A 21,645-nucleotide genomic window follows, 5' to 3' on the forward strand; every position below is an offset into this window, starting at 1 on the left:
TTCTACCTTACCTTGAAAGGTCCGGCTTCCTGGTTGCGGCCTTGATGGCCCTGACGTGTGCCTTTACCAAAGAATCTATAAGCATAGCAAACGAGTCAATAGAATTAGGCAGTAAATTATGATACCATATCATGGTACGCTTCGATAGAGTCTCCCCGAATTTCTTCAACAAGACGAATTCAATCTCATTATCTTCCAAGTCATTTCCTTTGATAGCACACGTGTATGAGGTGACGTGTTCGTTTGGATCAGTCGTCCCATTATACTTAGGAATCTCGGGCATACGAAACTTCTTAGGGATTGGCTTCGGAGCTGCACTTGGGGGGAAATGTTTTTGTACAAATTTTTTTGGAATCTAGTCCTTTCAATATAGGTGGTGCCCCCGGGATTTGGTCGACCTTGGAGTTATAGGTTTCCACCTTCTTATCGTTTTCCTCGATCTTCTTTTCCCCTGTCTCGATTCGCTTTGTCAATTCTTCGAGCATCTTTGTGATAGCAGGATTGGTCTCCGATTCCTTCTCCTTCGATTTCCTCGAAGCCGATTCGACCCTGTGTACGACTTTCTGGGATGGCTTGAGTTTGACCCTGCTTGGTGTGCGGTTCTGATTTTGGATTTGGGCTATTGCTACCTATTGGGCTTGCAACATTTCGAAGATCTCCCGCAGGCTGATCCCGCCATCTTCACCGTTATGTATGTTCATAGTAGCTAATTAGGTACCCCTGCGAATACTGCTTTCGAGATCGACAACCAAATTTTCATTGATGGCTACATGCGAACTGATGTCGATTGTATCTACAACCGGAATTCCATCGAGGCCAGCAGGGGGTATAATGTTTTCTACTGCAATGTTCTAATTTTCGCCATGGTGGCTGAGATTGTTGTCAATATGTTGAGGTGCTGACTAAGAGTTTGACATTTTTAATCTTGTAATCAAAGATACTTCAAAGAACAAGTGTAAAATAGTGGGTGTTACGAAAGTTTGTACCAGGCAACTACTATTATCCTTAGACCCACGGTGGGCGCCAACTGTTTACCCTAAAAATGTATAACAATTGAATTTATACGTGAATTTAAGGATACGTGATATAATTTGGCACAAAATAAGAAGATACGTAAATTGATATTGAAATTGACTGCAAATAGAAAATAAAGCAAACCAAAGGAATGTATAACTTTGGTCCTCAAGCTAGAACGCCCTCGAACCAAATGAATATTGCACTGGTAAATAAGAACAAAGTGACAAAGTATTAAGAGCTTAAGAGAAAGACAGTATATTGCTTTGTATTGGGTCAATATGATCCATTTTACAAATGATCAGACCCACTTTATATAGTAGGGGAGTCCTACTCTTGGTACAATTCTAAATATTATAGAAATCCCATGATTGGCTAATTAATCGGCCTCTTCTTTATACGTGTCGGGATTTGTGCCGTGATCTTCGCCCGATTGCAGATATTTCGTCTTTCCGTTATTCGACCCAGTAAGCTTCGCTCGATCTCCATCTTATTCGGTCTCGATCTTGGCCGATCTCAATCTTGGTTGGTCTTGATTTTTGTCGGTCTCGATCTTAATCGTTCTCTGGGTCTCGAGCTCGGCAACCTAATTTTGCCCATAGTTTGATATAAAACGAAGCTGATCCTTGACTTATCATATTCCAACCTCGACCAGTCGCACAAAAAGGACAAGCTCGAATTTGACTGTATAGGAAACCTTTAGGAGAAAAATTAAATGGTAGTAGTACTAAATTTGATTTTGATATTGATACAATATTTTGAAACGGATAGAAAAAGGAAATGTCTATAAACCATACCAAACAACCAACACACACCCCTAATTAGAATCGTGGTAAAAAAAAGGTACTCCCTCCGGTTCAAAATAAGTGACTTTTTGGCTTTTTTCTTGTAGTCTAAAATAAGTGATTTTTCCAAATTTCAAGAATGAATTAATTATTTTTTTCCTACATTGCCCTTGGAGTAATTAATGTTGGAGTATGTGTTAGGAATGTTTATGTGAAGAGATAATAAAGATTAATATGGTCAATTTCATTGCTAATTAATGTTAAAATGTAAATTTCTTAATATGTGCGAAAACAACCAAAAAATTATTTATTTTGGACCACACGAGTACCAATATAAGGGCATTCCCGTTATTCTCATCAAAGGAAATGACAATTGGTACCATCGGAAACTTCTCATTACCTGTATTTGTTGCCTCTGGTCTTTTTATTATTCTTACCCCTCTCAGTATTTGGCGTTAATCTCAGGCTTCCATTTCTCGTTCTCTCTCTCATTTTCTCCTTCTCTCTTCATTGGATCCCTCTTTCAAAAGCTTCTTTCAGGTTATTCTTAGTATTTCATCACTCATATATTCATTATTGTGTTTGATTTATAGTGAACTAGCTAATCTTATTAGAGATTTGTGTTTTTTAAACATAATAATTCAGTCTTCATATTACTTTTCTGTTGATTGGAGATAGTTTTTTTTTTTGTTGGTTGATTTGTATCTATAATTCGATAAAAGTAGTGGTAAAATCAACATTTCCCTCTTTTTGGTGGAAACTTTTCGCAACATTTACAGCTTTCGGTGCTTACATTTGATTTGAGGTTATTTGTTTCAGGTTTAGGCGTTCTTAGCTGCGGTTTTTTTTTTTTTTTTTTTTTTTGTGTGTGTGTGGTTGATTTGTGGTGTTATATATTGACCTTAAGATTAAATCAAGTTACCCTTCGATCTATGAATTGTATTTAGAGCGGTTTGAATTGTGAATTTAAATACGCAACAAATCAGCTCCATTCATTCCATTTTATGGTATTCGATAGGACATGGAGTTTATGTTGTTATTTGGAGTTTATGATGTTGGTTTTTAGTTATATACTGTGTCAGTGATAATGGAGGAAAATTATTAAAATAATATTTGAAAAGTTAGTTTCATTGAAAATCACATCATATCAAAGTTTAAACTTTGAACAGCTTAATGAATTTAAGTGTTTTGCATTTTAATTTTGATTAAATCTTCGAGTGGTAATGATTGATAATAATTTCTGTGTTGTTGAAACAAGTAATATGGAGTAAGAATAGAGAGACTGGCGAAGGAAAATGTTTTCTGTCGGTAAGTGATTGAAGTCATTTTCCCCTTTTTAAGAAAATATTGTTCGTTGACACAAAACCAGGAAATGAATCTATCATGGAAAATATTTATCAGGAGATGTTTTGCTTCTTAGTATGAGACAGCTTTGTAGAATAAGAAGTTAAATATCTTGAAACATTGCAAAAAACAAAGAATGATATAAATTGGGGAGGCAGGCTTTTGTATCCATTTATCACTTGATGGATAAATCCAATTTATATTTATTAATGTATTTGATTTTTTGATCTGGTGCATTTTTTTCAATAGGGATCATCAACAAGAAGGGGAAATGGGGTTAACATTCACCAAGCTTTTCAGCCGGCTTTTCGCCAAGAAGGAAATGCGAATTCTCATGGTTGGACTTGACGCAGCTGGTAAGACCACCATATTGTACAAGCTCAAGCTGGGGGAGATCGTCACTACTATTCCTACCATTGGTATGTACTTCAGTTAAATCTAGCTTTGTGATTACAACATTTACATTTTTGTTTCCGTATAAGTTTCAGAGCCACATCTAAATTACCTCTACTGCATAACTTTAGAGTTTCATACACGTAAGCTATGGTTAGATATTTCTTTCCTCCAAAGAGAATCCACTATAGGATAACTAATGATTTGTTGAAACTGTAGAATTTGACGCACATTAGAATTTTAGCATTCATTGTATAACTTTTTACAAATGGCATATAGAAAGGCACTTCTTGAATTAAATAATTATTCAGCATTAGCATCTTTGATCAAATCTGGTAACATTGGTTGTTTATGCATCTGGTGCTGCATCATCCTATTTGTTTTTGTAATTTTTCTGGCCTATTATGTTAAATGATGGTCTACCAGGTTAACATTTCTTAATAGGATGAGGTAAATCTTTCATTTTTTTTTGGTGATGAGCTGGAAGGAGGAAATAATTTGTGTTTCTGCTGCATTTTTTTGGTTTTAAGATAAGCATGTTGTCTGTAATTCTTAAAAAACTTTTCTATAAATAGTTTAAATACACATAAAAGAGAGTAGTTTTTCTTGATGGACTAAAAAGGAAAGTATTTGTTCCGTTTCTCCTTTGCTTTTGTTTACACAACCTAGGCGAAAATGTTGTTGTCAATAGTTAATCAATCCTGTTGTCAGCTTAATCCAAACTTTGTAATTGTATGCTTATAATATGTACTGCTTGTATGTGCTATCGGTCATAATTGATAATTTGCAGGTTTCAATGTGGAAACTGTTGAGTACAAGAATATCAGCTTCACTGTTTGGGATGTTGGGGGTCAGGACAAGGTATATATTGTCTTTAACTGTCTAAAGACTATAAGTTAACATAGCCTTTTTAAAAAGACTATAAGTTAACATAAAGTTTGGTTTGAGTTTGGTCTTTGTTGTAGTAAATGGGAAATAAGTCTTTATCTTTTTCCTTTTTTTTGATAGTTGAAATAAAGCTTTCTTTTCTCCCCTCTTCTTAGTTTTCCCTTTTTCCAGACTTCTTTGTGTTTTCCTGGTAGCTCTCTTATGCCCAAATAGTGAGGCCTTCGATTTAACTGCTTAACACATTCAGCTTGTTTCTTTTTCTTTGTCAGATTCGTCCATTGTGGAGGCACTATTTCCAGAACACTCAGGGTCTCATTTTCGTGGTTGATAGCAATGACAGAGACCGTGTTGTTGAGGCAAGAGATGAGTTGCACAGGATGTTGAATGAGGTAATAATTTTCGTACCTTTTTTTATTACTATTATTTTTGCCTTGAAATGAGATTCAGCCTCTAAATCTTTAAGCTGCATGGCAAAAAAAATTATGTGCCTATATTAAGTGAATAGTACTGAAATGTTCTTGAGTTGCCTGTGACATTTCATATTTGTACTAATATGACATATAGCGTGCCTAGTCTCTAGTCTACTAATATGTCTGAAATTCGTTTGGTGTGTGCAATGCTCAACTACCCTATATTTGTCATGAATGTATAAGCTTTGTAGTTATAGGTTCTTGAAATCTGCATTGTGTAGTAATTAGCTCTTCAAATCTGATACTCAAATCCTTGAAATAACTACTTCACTAGCAATTGCAACAGTCTTCTTCAAGAGTGTTTCAACTACCTAACACACATTATGTACATATGCTCAACTCTATCTCTTGAGTTGGTGTTCAGAACTTGATAGTTTTATATCATTATATATGACAGGAATATTTAAAAAGAAAATTTTTAGCTTTAAGAAAAACGTATCAACCTTAGGGTAATATAAGGTGGGACCATGATGCACAATGTACAATAGAGAAGAATTTCTGTAAGAGAGATCCAAAATTAATATAACTTTACCAAAGCAGATATTAAGGCAGTTTTGGTGACATGACTAGAATTACTATGCAATTAAACTAAATACTGTTTTCTCTTTAATCTTGTTTTAGTTAAAGCTTGCACCATAGCATTATTCAAGCTAAGAAATGAACTGGTTTTCCTTTTTACTTTTTTCTATAGATACTAAGTAATCAGCTCTTGATTTGGTGATGATTCGTGAACATGGACAGAATAATAGGTCAAAAACATGGATGAGAAAACCTAAACACTTGTCATCTTTGATGAGATTAATCTTGGATGGAACTTAATTTGATGCAGTTTGCAATTCCTAAACAGCGCCTTGAAGATATTACCAATTTAGGATATTGAAATGGATTCTGGCTAGTGTTGTAATTTACCCTTGTGATTTTGATAGTCCAACATCAAAATCTTAAATTGGTCATATTCTTTTATCATTTGGTTGGAGCTAGAGTAGCTTCAAGTTAGAGGGAGTTAATTGAGTTAGATATAAATGTACTTTGATCTGGGTTTTATAAAAATATGTCAAAAGTCTGACACTTCACATGGTATTCTGCATTATGTGATAAATTTGTATGGCAAGGTCGGAGAGTAATAGTACTAATGATCTCCCAGCTTTAACAAAGATAAAAGAATTATGCTGTTCCAAAGTAAAAGCAAAGTGGATAACTTGTGATTAGGGATTGCACCTAATGCAATTCAATTTGTCGGTGTTTCAAGGGGAGCCAAAGATGCTGTTTCGGTGATTTTGAATTGTCAACATTTTCTTCCTGAACAAATGGAGTGGTGTCATGTTGCTCAACCCCTAAGTTGCTCCGACACGACAGTTTAGATGCTGCACCCGTGTTGACATGACACTAGTATGAGTGTGGGTATGAGATCTGTACCGGATCTGTTCAAACAATTTTTGGACAGACGATTCAAGGCGAGATACAATTTGATTCTTGAAATTAGAACCAAAACTAGGGTAAATTGGGAGAAAATAGCCTTATCCAGGAAATCGATCTTTTACTTATCTAAAACTTGAAATTATAAAGAAAATCCACACATTACAAGCTATACATAAGTATTCCACAAAAATTCTCATAATTTAGAGATATTTTTATATTTTTATTTTTTTTGAATTATTTTTAGCCGGACTAGGATCCATATCCCTGAATCTTAGAATTTACGTCTCGAAGGATCTGTCTGACACCCGCACCCATGTTTGAGCAACTTAGCTCAACCTCTTTTGTTCGCCTCTTTGATACATTAATATTTAAAATGTTATTGCTGGTAGGATGAATCTCATAGTTGAGACAGTTCAATTTCTTTGGTCCTTTGTGAAAATGATAGTTTGACTATTTTGGAGAAATATGTAAAAGAGAAGATTCTTACTTCTGCTCTTTATTTAATCAAACAGGCAGAGAACTTGCAATTCTTTGCTCTATGTTTGCACTGATAAATTTGTATGGTTGAGTCCTTATTTTTTGCTTAAAAAAAACACAGACAAAATAGTGAAGGGTGAATAGGAGCAGGTAGCAGTCAACAGCTTATATGGAAACCACAATATCTGAAATGCTTTAACTGCTCATAGCTCATGCTTACTATGCTCATCTATCTTCCAGACTTGTATCCATGTAGCTAGTTTCATTATTTATTAAACAACAAACTGCAATATAAACTGGGGATCTAGGATTTGTGTTTTACTGATTGGTCCGTGGAGTTTAATTGTCATTACTCTGCCCCAGGATGAGCTTCGGGATGCTGTGCTGCTTGTTTTTGCTAACAAACAAGATCTTCCTAATGCAATGAACGCTGCTGAAATAACTGATAAGCTTGGACTTCACTCTCTCAGGCAGCGTCACTGGTAGGCACTCTGCTAGCAGTTATCATTTCCCTTGCTTCTGGAGGCACTAAATTTTGTCTCGCTGCTTTCAGGTACATTCAGAGCACTTGTGCAACATCTGGAGAGGGGCTCTATGAGGGTCTTGATTGGCTTTCTAACAACATTGCCAACAAGGTACGTGTACTCTTTCTAATTGATTAATTGCCCATTTGGCCAAGGTGCAAAAATCAGCTTATTTTGAGAAGTACTTTTTTTCAAAAGTGTTCTACTCAGAAGTACTTTTGGTGAGAAGCAGTTTGTGTTTGGCTAATTAGTTTGAAAAGCACTTCTGCGCAGCAATTAGTGTTTGACCAAACTTTAAAAAACTAGTGTATTTTTCTCAAAAGTGCTTTTTGGAGAGAACTACTTTTTTCTGCTTCTCCAAAATTGCTTCTGCTTCTCCTCAAAAGCATCCTTCCAAAAGCTTGGCCAAATACCTCAATTTTTGGCCAAAAGTGCTTTTGGCCAAAAAAAGCACTTTTAGCCAAAAAAGGCTTGGCCAAACAGGCTATAAATTTGGCTTTGTATCTTTTTCTTTGACGATGGAATTACCTTCCTTCTCTTTGTTTATCTCTCATGTCCTCTATTTACAGTCCTAAGGTGACACAGAGTTTTTGCGGGTTGATCCTGGATGCAGGCGTGTTTTTATCTAGTTTCTTTTCCCAAGTCTGTGGCTATGAACATTGTCTTGACAGGCATTTTGCATCTTGTTAGGGCAATGAAATGGCTCTGTAATACTACAGTTTGGAAAATATGCAATGATGTTTGTCTAGGTTCAAGTTAATTTCATAAATTTGTAAACAAAGACTAGTTCTTTATGAGAATTTTGTTAATGGTTAATGATTGTACTTTCTATATTTTTACCGCTTAAATAATACTTTTTGAGATTAGAAATGGCTACCTCTTCTAGTTCCTACTGAAGACCTCTCTAATCTACATGATTGAAAGTCGGTGAATCTCTTAGGTTTTTTGACATGAAAAAGATTGTTATACTTGGCCAAATTGTGCATAAACTTGTAGTTTCTTTGGGCTATTTGTTTTTCAAAAAAATATCTATTACATCAGGGAGGGTGGAAGTGGAAGAGGATGCTATGCTACCAATGGGGTTTGAACCATTAGCCCCAATCGTGGGACTGGGAGGCAAGGAGCTCACCAAGTGAGCTAGCCTTAATCCCCAAGTAGTGGTGGCAAAAAAAGATAATTATTTACCCATATTATTCACTAAAAAATGGGCTGGATAATGAATTTTTTAAAAATGGGTCAAATCTTATCCATATTATCCACTTAAAAAATGGATACGTGATGGATAACTAATGAATTTAACTTACATTTGGAAAGACTCAAATTGAGGGTTCCTCAAATTTGGGAGACTAGGAATCCTCTCAAAAGTGATCATATTCAAGAAGTCATAGATAACATGGATATCCATATTATTTTATTATTTATCGATTAACTCATTTTTATACATATTAAATATGGATCGGATCAAATATTCTATTTCTTTTTATATTATCCGTTTTTGATCAACTTATATTCGACTCAACCTGTCCATTTGCCACCCCTATCTCCAAGTCTCTTTGCGCTTATAGATCAATGGTGATTTGTAATTCAATTCTTGTTTTACCTTAAGGCCAAACTGCTAAAGCTTCCTTCATTTTGAGTTTGTCTCGTCCCGTGAGATTGACGCAATACCAATAGCATTTTTTATGGATAAGCGTAGGGGAGTTTATTGAGCAGAGGTAAGACATTATTCACTCGACGATTATTGTCATCAAATCTTTCCTCCGACGAAAGTTGGTACTTAGGTCTATTTTGTTACACCCCACACCTAAATAAAGCTTGGTAAGTTTGGCTTCTAGCGCGACCAATCAGCCGACGACGCGTGTGAGGGTGGAAGGTCTTATTTATTTTCCGGTCACATCAAGTTGAGTCACTGGAAAGCAGGATGACTATCTGTATTGGGTAAAAATTACAATTTACACGTGAATGCCGCTCGAGCAGACATGTGGCAGTGATGATAAGGTGGAGATGAGTCATCAGATAATTAATACTGGATGCAGTCATGTAACCGATATTTGTAGATTTCGAGAATATAAGAATCGGGAAAGAGAATTTTAAAGTAAAGTACCGGTTGAAAAGAACAACACTAGAGAAGCAGTCATTACAGAAAATTACAATATTTATTCCCAACGTTATGCAGCCATCAAAGAGAGTTTTTATTCATCTTTAAGAAGGCTTGATTTTGAGATCTTATCTCATTTGGTTTAACTATAAATAGTAACATTTGTACTCACTCTTAGGACACGAAATACTAGAATCACAAAAGCTATCTCTCTTTCTATCATTTTCATAAGTTTTATACAAGGCTAATATTGAAGCTCTACAATTATTATTGATCCCGAAGGGATCAACCTTGAATTTTAAACTTGTTCTTTCCTAAATTATCTTTATTTTATTCCTTTATTCTTTGTTAATTTATTAATCAGATCAACTTATCTATGTGTCTATAAACTATACATACAAATTCTACTGTACCTTTCTAGGTGTAAACAAGCACTCCATCATCTAACATCATTAACTACAAGCTAAAACAAGGAGGCTCAACAGGCAAATCAGCCAAACACATGGAATTAAGAGCATACTTGAGATTCAGTTAAACCACATCACGCTTAGATTGAGTAATCTTGAAATATGTAACCATCTTATCTAAAAACTTAAGCTGTTAGAGAAAACATATTTTTTATTTATTTAGTTGTATCTTCAACATGCCCCTCATGTGCATACTTATTTCTTTTTGATGAGTCAAACGTGTAATTTTTTCCCATAATACATGGTAGTGAAATTCAAACCCAAAATCTCAGGCTGCTCTGATATCATGATAAAGTAATGCCCCAAGCTAATGCTTGGTGTTGTCATTGTATTTATAAGTAGATCTCCAACAAAATCAACTTTTTTTTCTTGCAAAAATAGTTCAAGCAAATACTTTTTGAAAATTCTGAAAACAATTTTACTAGACTTCAAATATATGACATTTTACTCATTGAAATAATTAAGAACCTTAAAGAATTTGAATATCCATTATTTTTATTTACTAAAAAATAGCAATTTTAGTTGAATTTGTTTTTTCGTTTTTATAGAATAAATTGCTAATAAGTCATCGAATATTCTTGATGGGTTGTCATTATAAATTTTAAGGTGTAACTTTTTGTCTTTATAGTCGCTAAACCTTCAGTTATTAGTTGTTTTACACTGTTTTCTTCAGCAATGGCCTTGATCTTCTAACTTGTTGCGTTTCTATAAATGTGCCTAAAATTCGAGTAACAAGTAAACTTGTAATGTGATTTTAAGGATACGTGATTTCACTTAATACCAATTGATTAACTTGGAGATAAATGATGGAAATTGACAAGAATGTAAAACAAACCAATGCTTGGACAATGCCTTCAGGCTGACGAACCCTCGAGAGTAATGGAGTTGATCACGCCCAACTCTAGTCCTTAAAAGGATAAGCGGTCGCTGCAAATATAATCCGGTCTAAAAGTCCGGAGTCGAATCCCACAGAGAACTAAGGCTTAGCTACAGATGTTCACGATCACCAAGAAGACAAGTTCGAACAATTCCTAACTTATAGATATTAAGATTCTTGTGTTTAACTAATTAACTAACAAATTAAATAGTAAATTAACAACTAAAGATACTAAGGGTTAGAGACAAGATTAAGGAGTTCTAGAGTTATGATTTTCCCTATTGTCGGAATCCTTCCAGCTACGTTTTCTATAAATTCGCCTACGCATTCTCTACCGATCATGAGCGCTCTGACTGTCATAACTCTCTCCCGAGTAATTACCACAATTTACTAGACATATTCTTCCGAATTACGCTAGCTGGTATTAAGTATGACTCACTCGGATCGCACCCAAGGTTTCGTTATCCCTAATCCCACTTTTAAACCCTCTGTATTGATCCCTCATATACGTTAGGAGTGATGTTGTTCAACAAATACCTAAATATGCAGTCTCTCGCGAGTAATACACACTAAATAGGCATAGTCGATTGAGAGCTCTTCAACCAACCGCAATAATAACGTAGTTGAACAAATAGAGAAAATACTACAGCAAATCTATATTAACGTAAGAGGAAAATCATCCTCCAATAGGTTCCATCAAAACCCTAGATAAAAAATTATCTATTCATAATAGTATGCAAAACTACAATATTAGAATTCATAACAATTAATAGAAATAGGAAGAACGAAGGGAAAACTCGTAGAAGAATTCTCCGCCTTGCTCCTAGTGTGTTCTTGCTTCCTTAGGTCGAATCCCCGTCTCCTTAGCCTCCTTAGGTATGAATTATGTCAAAATTATGTCCAAGGTGCTCAAAATACCGTTTTTCCATGTATATATACCAAGTAGGATCGGGCCCAAATAATTATACCTTCTCCTACGCAATAAAGGACACTTTTCCAGGTCAGGACGTCCGCGACCGCAGATTGGACCGCGGACCTGACCGCGGATTGTTCGGAATTTGGAAAAATGTAAAACATAAAAGTTGTAGTCCTTTGAATTAGATTTCCAACCATATATTGTGGAGCCTAAATGGAGTTTTGAGCGAAACGTTATGTGTATTTTACTAGACAGTACACAATATGCCTACTCGATTCTTCTTTCGTTCTTAACTATCATCCGTTGATCCCCGAACATGATACCGGATTAATAACACACAATTAGTGCAAAACACTAGCGATTAAAGCGCAAACTCAAATGAACTGCAGTGAATTGGAATGTAATAATCGACTAAAATACGTAATTATATCCTATCATCAACACCCCACACTTAAACCATTGCTCGCCCTCGAGAAATCAAACTACACTTTATACAGACATGACCTTTTTAAACAATTCTCCTAACTCATCATACCAAGAATACATAAAATAGACTAAGCACAAAAGCGTAACATTTTCACCTCAAGATTTGACTCGCAAGTACCTGTTGATACCCAATTTTTTTCCTATGTATTTTTCATATACAAAATACTTTCAAATTAACATATGTACGCATATATAAGCATTCCCAAGTGTTTTAGAATTTTTTTCCAATTTTTAAAGATTTTTTAAATCAATTTATTGCTCATTTTAGCAGTATAAAAACCAATAATTATTTCCAAAATTATCACTTTGGTGGGTAATTTGTTTTATTTCCCATATTTATACCAAAATATAGTTAAGGTAATATATATATATATATATATATATATATATATATATATATATATATTTACAAATTTATTTGGTATTTTTAAAGCTAAATTGTATATAATTGCAATTCTAGCCTACTTTAAGATTTAATAGCATTTTTATAATTATAAAGTTGGTTCCAACATTTTTAAATAAATATTTATATATTATTAACTGATCCAGTACTCTTAATTTACTTTCAAAATTATTTTACTATTTTTTATACAATAAAAAAGGAAAACTGGCTATTTAAAACCTGACCCATTTTTATTTCAATCATAGCCAAATTGACCCCCCCTAATTGACCCAATTTTGAAACCCAATTGGACCAGCCCAATTCTAATCTAACCTGACCCCCGACCCAACCAATTAACCCGCCTGGCCCTTTCTTTCAATCCAGGCCGTTGATCATTTAGATCAACAGCCCGATTACCCCTTACCTTTTGTAATTCACTAACCCTACCCTAATCCCTCATTTCCATCTCTCAGCCGCCTTTGAATACTCTCTCTCTCTCAAACTCTCTTGAAGGTTCCTGAAACCCTAGCGTCTCTCACCCCCTTCAACTGCAATCTCACCGGAACCCATGGCTTCTCAGGCTATGGATGGCCTGTACTCAACCTCCTCCACCATTAAACCTTGGGTGTTCGAAGTTTCGAGGTCCGACCTCGATGGCGTCCTTTCAAATCTCTACAGATCCAAGGTTCTATGGCCTCTTCGGCCTGGCTCCAGCGTATTCAAGCATCAGAAGCCTATTTCTGACCTCTCCGACTCAAGATCGGATCTTCTTCCAAGCCTTTCTCATTTCTAGGATTTCTCTGAAACCCTAAGCTATTCGAGGTTTTTCTCTGGTTGTTTTCTTATATCTATGCTATGTCCGTGCTCTACTTGAGTTCTTAAACATTTTCCCTAATTTTCTTTCAAAAATTACTTCTCTTCGATTTAGGGTCTCTGAAAAGGTTTTAAATTTTTTTCTGACTCCTCTTCTTCTTCTCTTTGTGTGAATATGTCTATGCTATGTTTTTATGTTCTCTTTTTTACCTTGCATGTCCTTCTCCTGTGTTCTTATGTTTGCCTTATTTTGCATGTCCTTCTATTGTGCTCCTTTCTTTCTTCTACTGGTTTCTATATCATGCTTTCACATGTTTATTTTATGTGTTCGTTTACTCCTATCTTCCTTTACTGTATTTTCTACTAAGCTTTTAGGTCTTTAGTTGCCTTCTTCTGGATTTTGTTTGAGTTCTTTGTTAAACATGTTTCCTCTACTGTTCTCTTAAGTGCTATACTATCTCGTTTCTCTTCTGAAACTTGTTTAAGTTCCAAGCTTTCTTAAAACGTGTTCTTTATGCTTCAAATCAGTTCTTCATTCCATTTGCCTTGAACCTGCTATTTTATCTGTTTGTTTTCACATGAATCCCTGAAAGAGACCTCTAAGCCTGTTTCAATTATTTGTCTTCTCTTCTCTGTATCTGACTCGAGTTGAAAACCCTAGGATTTGGGGGTTTTTTGGCGAGTTTGATCTTGTGTTTTGGACTAGGGTTCTATTTGGGACCCTGGACACTCTCAAACTCATTCTGAGTCTATGTACTACTGGATTTGAGCCTCTTTCTTATGACCCGAAACTCTTCTATACTAGGCTTTTTTGCATGATAGTTCTTTCTTGTTCGATATGTCTGTATGCTTTATATATGAGGAATTTTTCCTTCAAAAGGCTTTATCAACTTGTGATTGATTCGGAATTCCTCTTAATAAGGTTTGATTGATTCTTACTGATTTTCCTTAAGTAAAACCCTTTCCTCACTTTTCCTGACTTGGTTCATTCGAACAAAGCCTGCAATTTTGATTTCACTGGCCGTTGAGTGATCGCCTTTCCTTATTTGCACAAACCATGTACCACTGGACTTTTGCCTTAAATAACTTCTGTGTATTTACCCTTTTTGTGCTGCTTTGGAAAAGATTTTGATCAAACTCTTTCCTTAATTATCTTGCCCGTTTGAAATCAGAATACCTTAATTGAAGGGAGACCTTATGTGATTGATTTCGAAACTATTTTCTTACCTTTTCTTACTTGCTTTCTGCACTATAAAGGGCACGACCCTTCTGCACTTTTACACACTTCCAATTCAATACTCTTTAAGACCTTGAGTTCAATACTCTGACAACACTTATTGAACACTTTCAATTTCAATACTCATACATTCTCAATTCAACACTCTACTCTCTTCTGAAATCTTCTGCCCGTGTGTTTGCAATTTGGCTTTACTACTGCTCTTCTTTTCTTATTTCCCTGAAACTGGTATGTTCTAATTTAACTTTCAGCTTCATCCCTATGTGTTTGCTTTACAATTTCAATAATCTTGTCTACTTTGCTATTTATGTTCTGTATTAAATATGCTATCTCTTTGTATCTGTTGCTATGCGAATTCCCCATACCCTTATTCCCTTCTATGTGTTTGAGTTAAAGTTCAAAGCATGTCAACATCCAAATTGTTTATCTTGTCTGGACTTGATCCTTTAATGGATCCTAACTCCCAAACAATGTGGCTAACAGGCTGGTTGGGGTGTGCTAGCACTTCCAATTGCTGGGTATGACTACTAGCTTGTCTTGACTTTCCCCAAAATCCCACTATGCACTCGTACTCTCTCTTAGATTCTAAGTTCTGCCCCCTCCTATGAGCCTTGCTTTGGGACCTTGAGCTCCCTCTGAACTTGGACATTTGAGGGCTGGCCCTTCCACACTGCACTATAATCCAATTCTGCAATATATTTGGGTGTAAGCACAGCCCGGAGTCCACTTGAGACTCTTAGGGAATTCTGACACATCCCAAATAAGAGAAAGGCTTTGGAATTTGATCTTTGGAGTTGGTTTACTTCATACTTTAGAGAGAAGTCTGAATCAGGCTCTCGTTGGTTGGGATTTTTAGCTTTCTGATGTAATTTTATTTTACTTTTCTTTATTCATTCTGGGCTGCAATAATTTATAATAACTTATGAGGTTTTAGTAAAAAGGGGAGGGTCACTCATGTATGCATAAGGGTAGATATCATGTTCATAGGTATTTACTGCTGCAATCATGTCCTGTTTTCACTTCTGCATTTTTCATATAGAGATCATGTATACAAGTCCTACACTTTTACGTTTTTCATATAGAAATCATGCCTACAGGTTTTGCATTTCATATAGAAATCATGTCTATAGGTTCTGCATTTCATACGTAGATACCATGTCTATAGTCTCTGCATTTCATACATAGATACCATGTCTATAGCTTCTGCATTTCATACATAGAGACCGTGTCTATAGGTTTCTGTGTTTCTACCTATCACATAGATGTTGATACCCAATTTTTCCCTAGGTATTTTTGTACCAAAAATACTTCCAAAATAGCATATATGTGCATACATAAGTACACCTAAGAGTTTTGGTATTTTTCCCTAATTTTTAAAGATTTTTGAAATCAATTTATTGTCTATTTTAGCAGTGCAAAACCCATAATTATTCCCAAAATCATCAATTTTGGTGAATAATTTATTTCATTCCCATATCTATACCAAAATATAGTTAATATAATTTTTGTATAGTTTTACAAAATTATTTGGTATGTTAAAAGCTAAATTGCATATAATTGCAATTTTAGCCTACTTTACGATTAACAGCCTTTTATGATTGTGAAATTAGGCACAATATTTTTAAACTAATATTTACATATTATTAATTACCTCAGTACTTTTAATTTACTTTTAAAATCTTTTTTACTAGTATTTTATAAAATAAAAGGGAAAACTGGCTATTTAACATTTAGCCTCATTTCATTGCAATTACAGCCTATTTACATTTAAATTTTGGCCCTCAATTGACCCAATCCTAACCCCAATTGGACCAGCCCAATTTAATTTTAACCCGAACCCCGACCCAACTGAAAATCCCGCCCAACCTTGCTTTCAATCCAGGCCGTTGATCATTTGGATCAACGACCAGGATTGTCCCTTACCTTTTTTAATCCCCCAACTATACGCTAATCCCTTCATTTCGTTTGGTCCACCGCCTTTGAAACCTCTCGTCTCTCAAATGCTCTCGAGCTCTCTCGAAACCCTAATCGCTCTCTGCCACCTCCAACCCCAAATCCACCAGAATCCATGGTTGTTCTAACCATGGACAACCTATACTCAACCCCTACTACTCTCACATGCTTGATACCTGAAGGTTCGAGGCCAGACTTCAAGGGTCTTCGCTCATACCTTCGTCGATTCGAAGTTCTCAACCATTTCCGGCCTTGGTCCAGTGTGTCTTGGCCTTCTGAGCCTGATTCCGACCTTATCGACTCCAGATCTGATCTTGTTTCTTCCAAGCCTTTCTCGTTTCTAGGGTTCTCAGAAACCCTAGCCTATTCGAGGTTCTTTTTCGTTTATTCGTTTGGATCTGTGCTTTATCTGGGCTATATGTGATGTTTTAAGCGTTTTCCCCAAATTTCCTTTTCAAAACCTTTTGATTTCAAACTAGGTTTTCTGAGTCTGTTTGTTAATGTTTTGTTCGATTCATCTGCTTATCATCTCTAAGTTTGATTGGTGTTGAAAACCCTAATTTTTGGAGGTTTTACTTGAGATTCTGAGACTGTTTATTTGTTTCACTTTCTTATCGCCTATAAACTCTACTGATTTCGAAAACCCTAGTTCTTTGGGGTCTGTTCGAGGTCTTGAGTTTGTTTGTGCAACTCGCCTGTTTGAAATCGCTCCGTCTGGTTCCTTTAATGCAACATCTCGTCTTCTTTATGTGATTCCTTTGTTCTGAGCTCTTACTATTTGTCAAACTTAACTATGTTTTTAGAAAGGTTTTCACCTAACTTTTGCATGCTTTTGATCTTTTCTCTATTACTAAGCTAATGAAGTTTGACCTAAGTGACTATCATGCTATTACTGTATGCTGTTTCTTCTTGCCATAGCTTGGCCTCACATATCTATTACTTGTGTACTTCATTTATATACTGAGTCCCTTCTGCGATTGATTTTCAAACTCGTGATTGATTTTTCAAAACTTTTCCTTGTGAAATTCTGATTTTTACTTGCCCGTTAAGGGTTAATTGGTTCTCTCTCTTTGTTTGGCCTCACCAGATCCTTTCCAAAATAAGTACACTCCTGTATTTAGACTTAATCCCTTACTATATAGTTTTACTGCTCCTTTTATGGTAACAATCATTCTGATTACAAATTGATCTTCTTTCCTTATATTAATCCTGTTAGTGTCCGTTGAGCAGTAACCCCTTGATTAAAGGGAAAAAGCTGTATTAATTGATTTTGACTGTGATTATTTCCATGTTTGTGTTGAAACCTTATTCGTTGCCATGTTTTCTACTCGTTTTCAAAGCTATAAATACCTGTACCTTTTTCTTTTTTTTTTTAAAAAGGAGGTTCTAACAGAACAAGTCACTACTTCTCTCAAATATACTTAGAATTTCTTAAACATTCGAATTCTTTGATCTCACAAGCTTGAAGATTTCTTGTGGTTTGGCTGAAAGAAATCCTGCTTTTCTCTTTGCTTACTTTTTCTGCAGCTGGTATGTCTATCTTTGTTTAGTTTCTGCCTCTCCACTACATGTTTATCCTTTAGCCTTTCCTTTGTTTGTCTTACTGTTTTGATGCTGTAATTTTTGCAAGTTTATTTACTTCTTTTCTCTGTGCTCACCTGAATTCCCACCCCCAATTTCCTTTGTATGTTGAGTTATGGTCCAGAAAGCATGACAACACTTGACATTGTTGCTCATGTGTATGGGGCTGGACTCCCTAAGTCCTAAATTTTTTCCAATTCCCATTCCCCTTCCCCTTTATATGTATTCTGAGTTTAAGACTATGGTCTAACAATGTCCTAATCATTGTCTAGACCATAGCCTGACCTTCAACAGGTCTGTGCTCATATTTGTTGGCTGAACATGCTTGGTCAGGGGTGTGCCAGTCTACCTTATGACTAGGTATGACCACCAGCCTGCCTTGGCACTACCTAACTCCTCTATTGCACTTGCACTCATTCTTAGAACATTAAGTTCCGCCCCCCTCTTGTGAGCCTTATCCATGAGCTCCCTCTGAACTTGGACAGCTGAGGACTGGCTCTTCGACACTACACTATAACTCTTTCTGATTAATATCTCGGGTGTAAGCACTGCCTGGAAATTTTGGAATTCCTTGGATCTCTGAGACACCCTAGATAAGAGAAGGCTTTGGAAACTTTGATCTCGGAAGTGGTTCATCCCCAATTGTTAGACATTAAGTCTGAATTAGGTTCCTCGGATGCAACTGTTAGTTTCTGATGTACTTTTAATTTCAGTCCGATTCACTGGTTTGTAATAATTTGTATTAAACTCATGGGGATTTAGTAAAGAAGCAAGGGGGATTTACTCTTATGCAAGCAAGGGGTAGATATCATGCCTATAGGGGTTATCATTTATAAAATTCTGCATCTCATCTAGAGATCATGCCCATAGGAATTACTATGTTTTAAAGTTCTGCGTTTTATAAATCATTGAAACTCTGCATTTTCACATAGATACCATTTCCATAATATTTTCTGCATTCTCATATAGACACCATGCCTATAGGACTTTCTGTATTCTGCATATGCATCCAACATTAGGCAAACGTGCATATAGGTTTAAATAACAATCAGTATTTTAGACACCAGGCCTATAGGACTTATGCACTTCTATAAACGTTTAAAATCAGTAACGCCTAGATATCATGTCTATAGATTCTTGCAACTGTTTAAGATCAATGACACTTAAAAACCATGCCTATAGGATCAGTTAATTGAATCAACCTCGTTTTGAATCTAAAACCCGTCTTAAAATTTGCAGATCCCCTTTTCCTAAAATCGGTAAGGCTTTTCCTTAAAATCAGTATACTTTGCATTATTAGATATCATACCTATAGGTTTCACCTAGGCAAGCTTTAGGGTAAAAACCATAAGTGCATCAGTCTTTGACAATTCCAACCAGCAGGCAGGTCTGATTCGGATTTCTTATCTGAAGTATGTAATAAATCAAGTCTGCCTCACACATTTTTTTTAAAGTTTAATTCAGACCTAATCAGTACATGTAAGACATGCTAAACCCTATGCTTTTCTGACTTGAGGAGGTTTATTTGAGCCTTTCAACTGTTATGTGCTTTCCCATACCTGCTTTATGTGTTTTGTTTGTCGCTCTAGAATTTTATCCTTTTAAAACCATAAAAGCCCCAAATCCCTTTCCCTTTAGGATTAGTAGTCCTAAATTCCTCCGACACTAATAGGACTGGGATGAGTACTAGCATGCAATAAGTAACGGCACCATCCGCGCTTTAATACCTTAACGGGGTGGGAAGGGTAGAATATGGATATGATGACCGGTGCGCTAATATCACGTGCGACCCCTCTTCTGAGGAGTGATTGCTGGATATTGCATTGATGTGATCCATATTAATCACAAACCTAGGACCCCTTTTCTTTATTCGCTTCCTTTAGAGTTGTTTAAACTTTTCAAATCCTTGCTCTCTTTCTACTTACTTTCATAAGTTTCAACCTAATTGCAATGTTGTATGGAAGTCCTTATTTGAGCCTTGATTATTTACTTGTAAAGTCACAATTGTAGCATGGCCGGGAACCACACTAGTGGATCTTGAGGGGTGCCTAACACCTTCCCCTCGGGATAATTTCTAGCCCTTACCCTAATCTCTGGTCTCTTCATCTCAAACCCTTCTTAAAGTGTCCTAATGCACTATAATCATTAGGTGGCGACTCTTCAACTTCTAAACCCAATTCTCGAAAGGGAATAGAGTTGTCCTCCCAATGTTGTATACCCGATTTCTGACCCCACGGTCACATAGAAAAAGGGGGCGTCGACCGCATGGCGACTCTGCTGGGGATTCTTTAGGCTTTTACCATTGCATGTTGCTTGTGACTTTACTATCTCATTAATTGCTTTATTTACTGTCTTTTATTCTTTCCCTATGAAACTGCCTTGGCTCTTCATGTCTTTTCTTTCTTTTAACTGCTTTCCTTTACTGCTTTATTTCAATACTATTGTAATTACTGCAATTATTGTAATCATTTATCTTATGAACGTGGAAATACATGTCAATTTGTTTCATTATTGTAAACTGCATATTCAACATCATATTCCACTCGTGCCAAACAAATACCATAGCAACGCTTATAATGAGTGGTTGCGCTCTTCCAATATTATTACCCTTTAAATTTGTCAAAGGCATATTTGCGGTAAAACCAGTCGATCAGCGGTGCAGTCGACGGTTCCGTGCCTTTCCCTCTTGAGTTGTCCGCTCAAGGGTACCTGTCTAATACCCCAATAGAAACCTTACTCTGTCCAATTGTACATGCATCATGGTCAAACCTAGCCGAGTTAGTTATGTTGTCCGCATAATGACTCATTAAGATAGCATTGTCCAAATTCCATCGGGTTTCCCTGAAACCCAAACGGACACCTACATGTTCTGTGCATTTATTTGGAGAACTAAATGCTTTTTATGCTGATTATTGGTATTAAATAGTCGAGTCCGGTGGGGGTGAGGTCTTAACCCTTTTGTTTTGCAGAAAATGAATGACAAAGTTCCTGACTTTGGTATGGTAAACATACCTTCACTCTTGCAGACTTGGTGGAGAAACCTCCCATCGAGCAACCAAATCAACGAATGTAAAGAGAGAGTCACCAAGGCTAGTGAGAAGCTAGAATACCTGGAGTACAGCTTGCAGGAATTGGAAGGGAAAGTGAGGAAAACAGTCATCGACTGTCAAAATGCTGAGGAAGGCAAAGTGGAACGTCTGGTGATAGCATTTTTACTGGAAAATCTGCGCGAGCTGGAGGACTTGATCAACGAGAACATTCAACCTGAAGAAGGTCCTTCTGGGACCAAGTAGTTAGGAGTCTTTTATTTCGCTTTTAATGATGTAATAAGGCCAGTGGCCACTAGTGACATTTTATTTTCTTAGCATCGTTGTGAATTCGTCTTATTTTTATCAATAAGATGAGGCATTTAGCATTATAAGTTCTCCAAATTAACTTGTCGCTAGGCCTACCTCGGGCACAATGAGGCACCCAAATTAGGACACGATTTATATTCTTGCACAATGTGTTTAAATATTGCA

General features: G+C 36.0%; 1 protein-coding gene across 1 annotated transcript; it reads left to right on the forward strand.

Annotated features, from left to right (window-relative positions):
- The first annotated feature begins 2,160 nt into the window (after nucleotides 1-2,160).
- LOC104214346 (ADP-ribosylation factor 2-like) lies at nucleotides 2,161-8,130 on the forward strand. Its single transcript, XM_009764000.2, has 7 exons — nucleotides 2,161-2,339; nucleotides 3,393-3,562; nucleotides 4,327-4,397; nucleotides 4,694-4,813; nucleotides 7,154-7,272; nucleotides 7,344-7,425; nucleotides 7,884-8,130. Exons 2-7 carry the CDS (start codon nucleotides 3,415-3,417, stop codon nucleotides 7,887-7,889), a joined length of 546 nt encoding a protein of 181 aa, XP_009762302.1. The 5' UTR covers nucleotides 2,161-2,339; nucleotides 3,393-3,414; the 3' UTR covers nucleotides 7,890-8,130.
- The last annotated feature ends 13,515 nt before the right edge of the window (nucleotides 8,131-21,645 follow it).

This window comes from Nicotiana sylvestris, chromosome 4 (genome assembly GCF_000393655.2).
Source record: "Nicotiana sylvestris chromosome 4, ASM39365v2, whole genome shotgun sequence".
NCBI classification, from domain to species: Eukaryota; Viridiplantae; Streptophyta; class Magnoliopsida; order Solanales; family Solanaceae; genus Nicotiana; species Nicotiana sylvestris.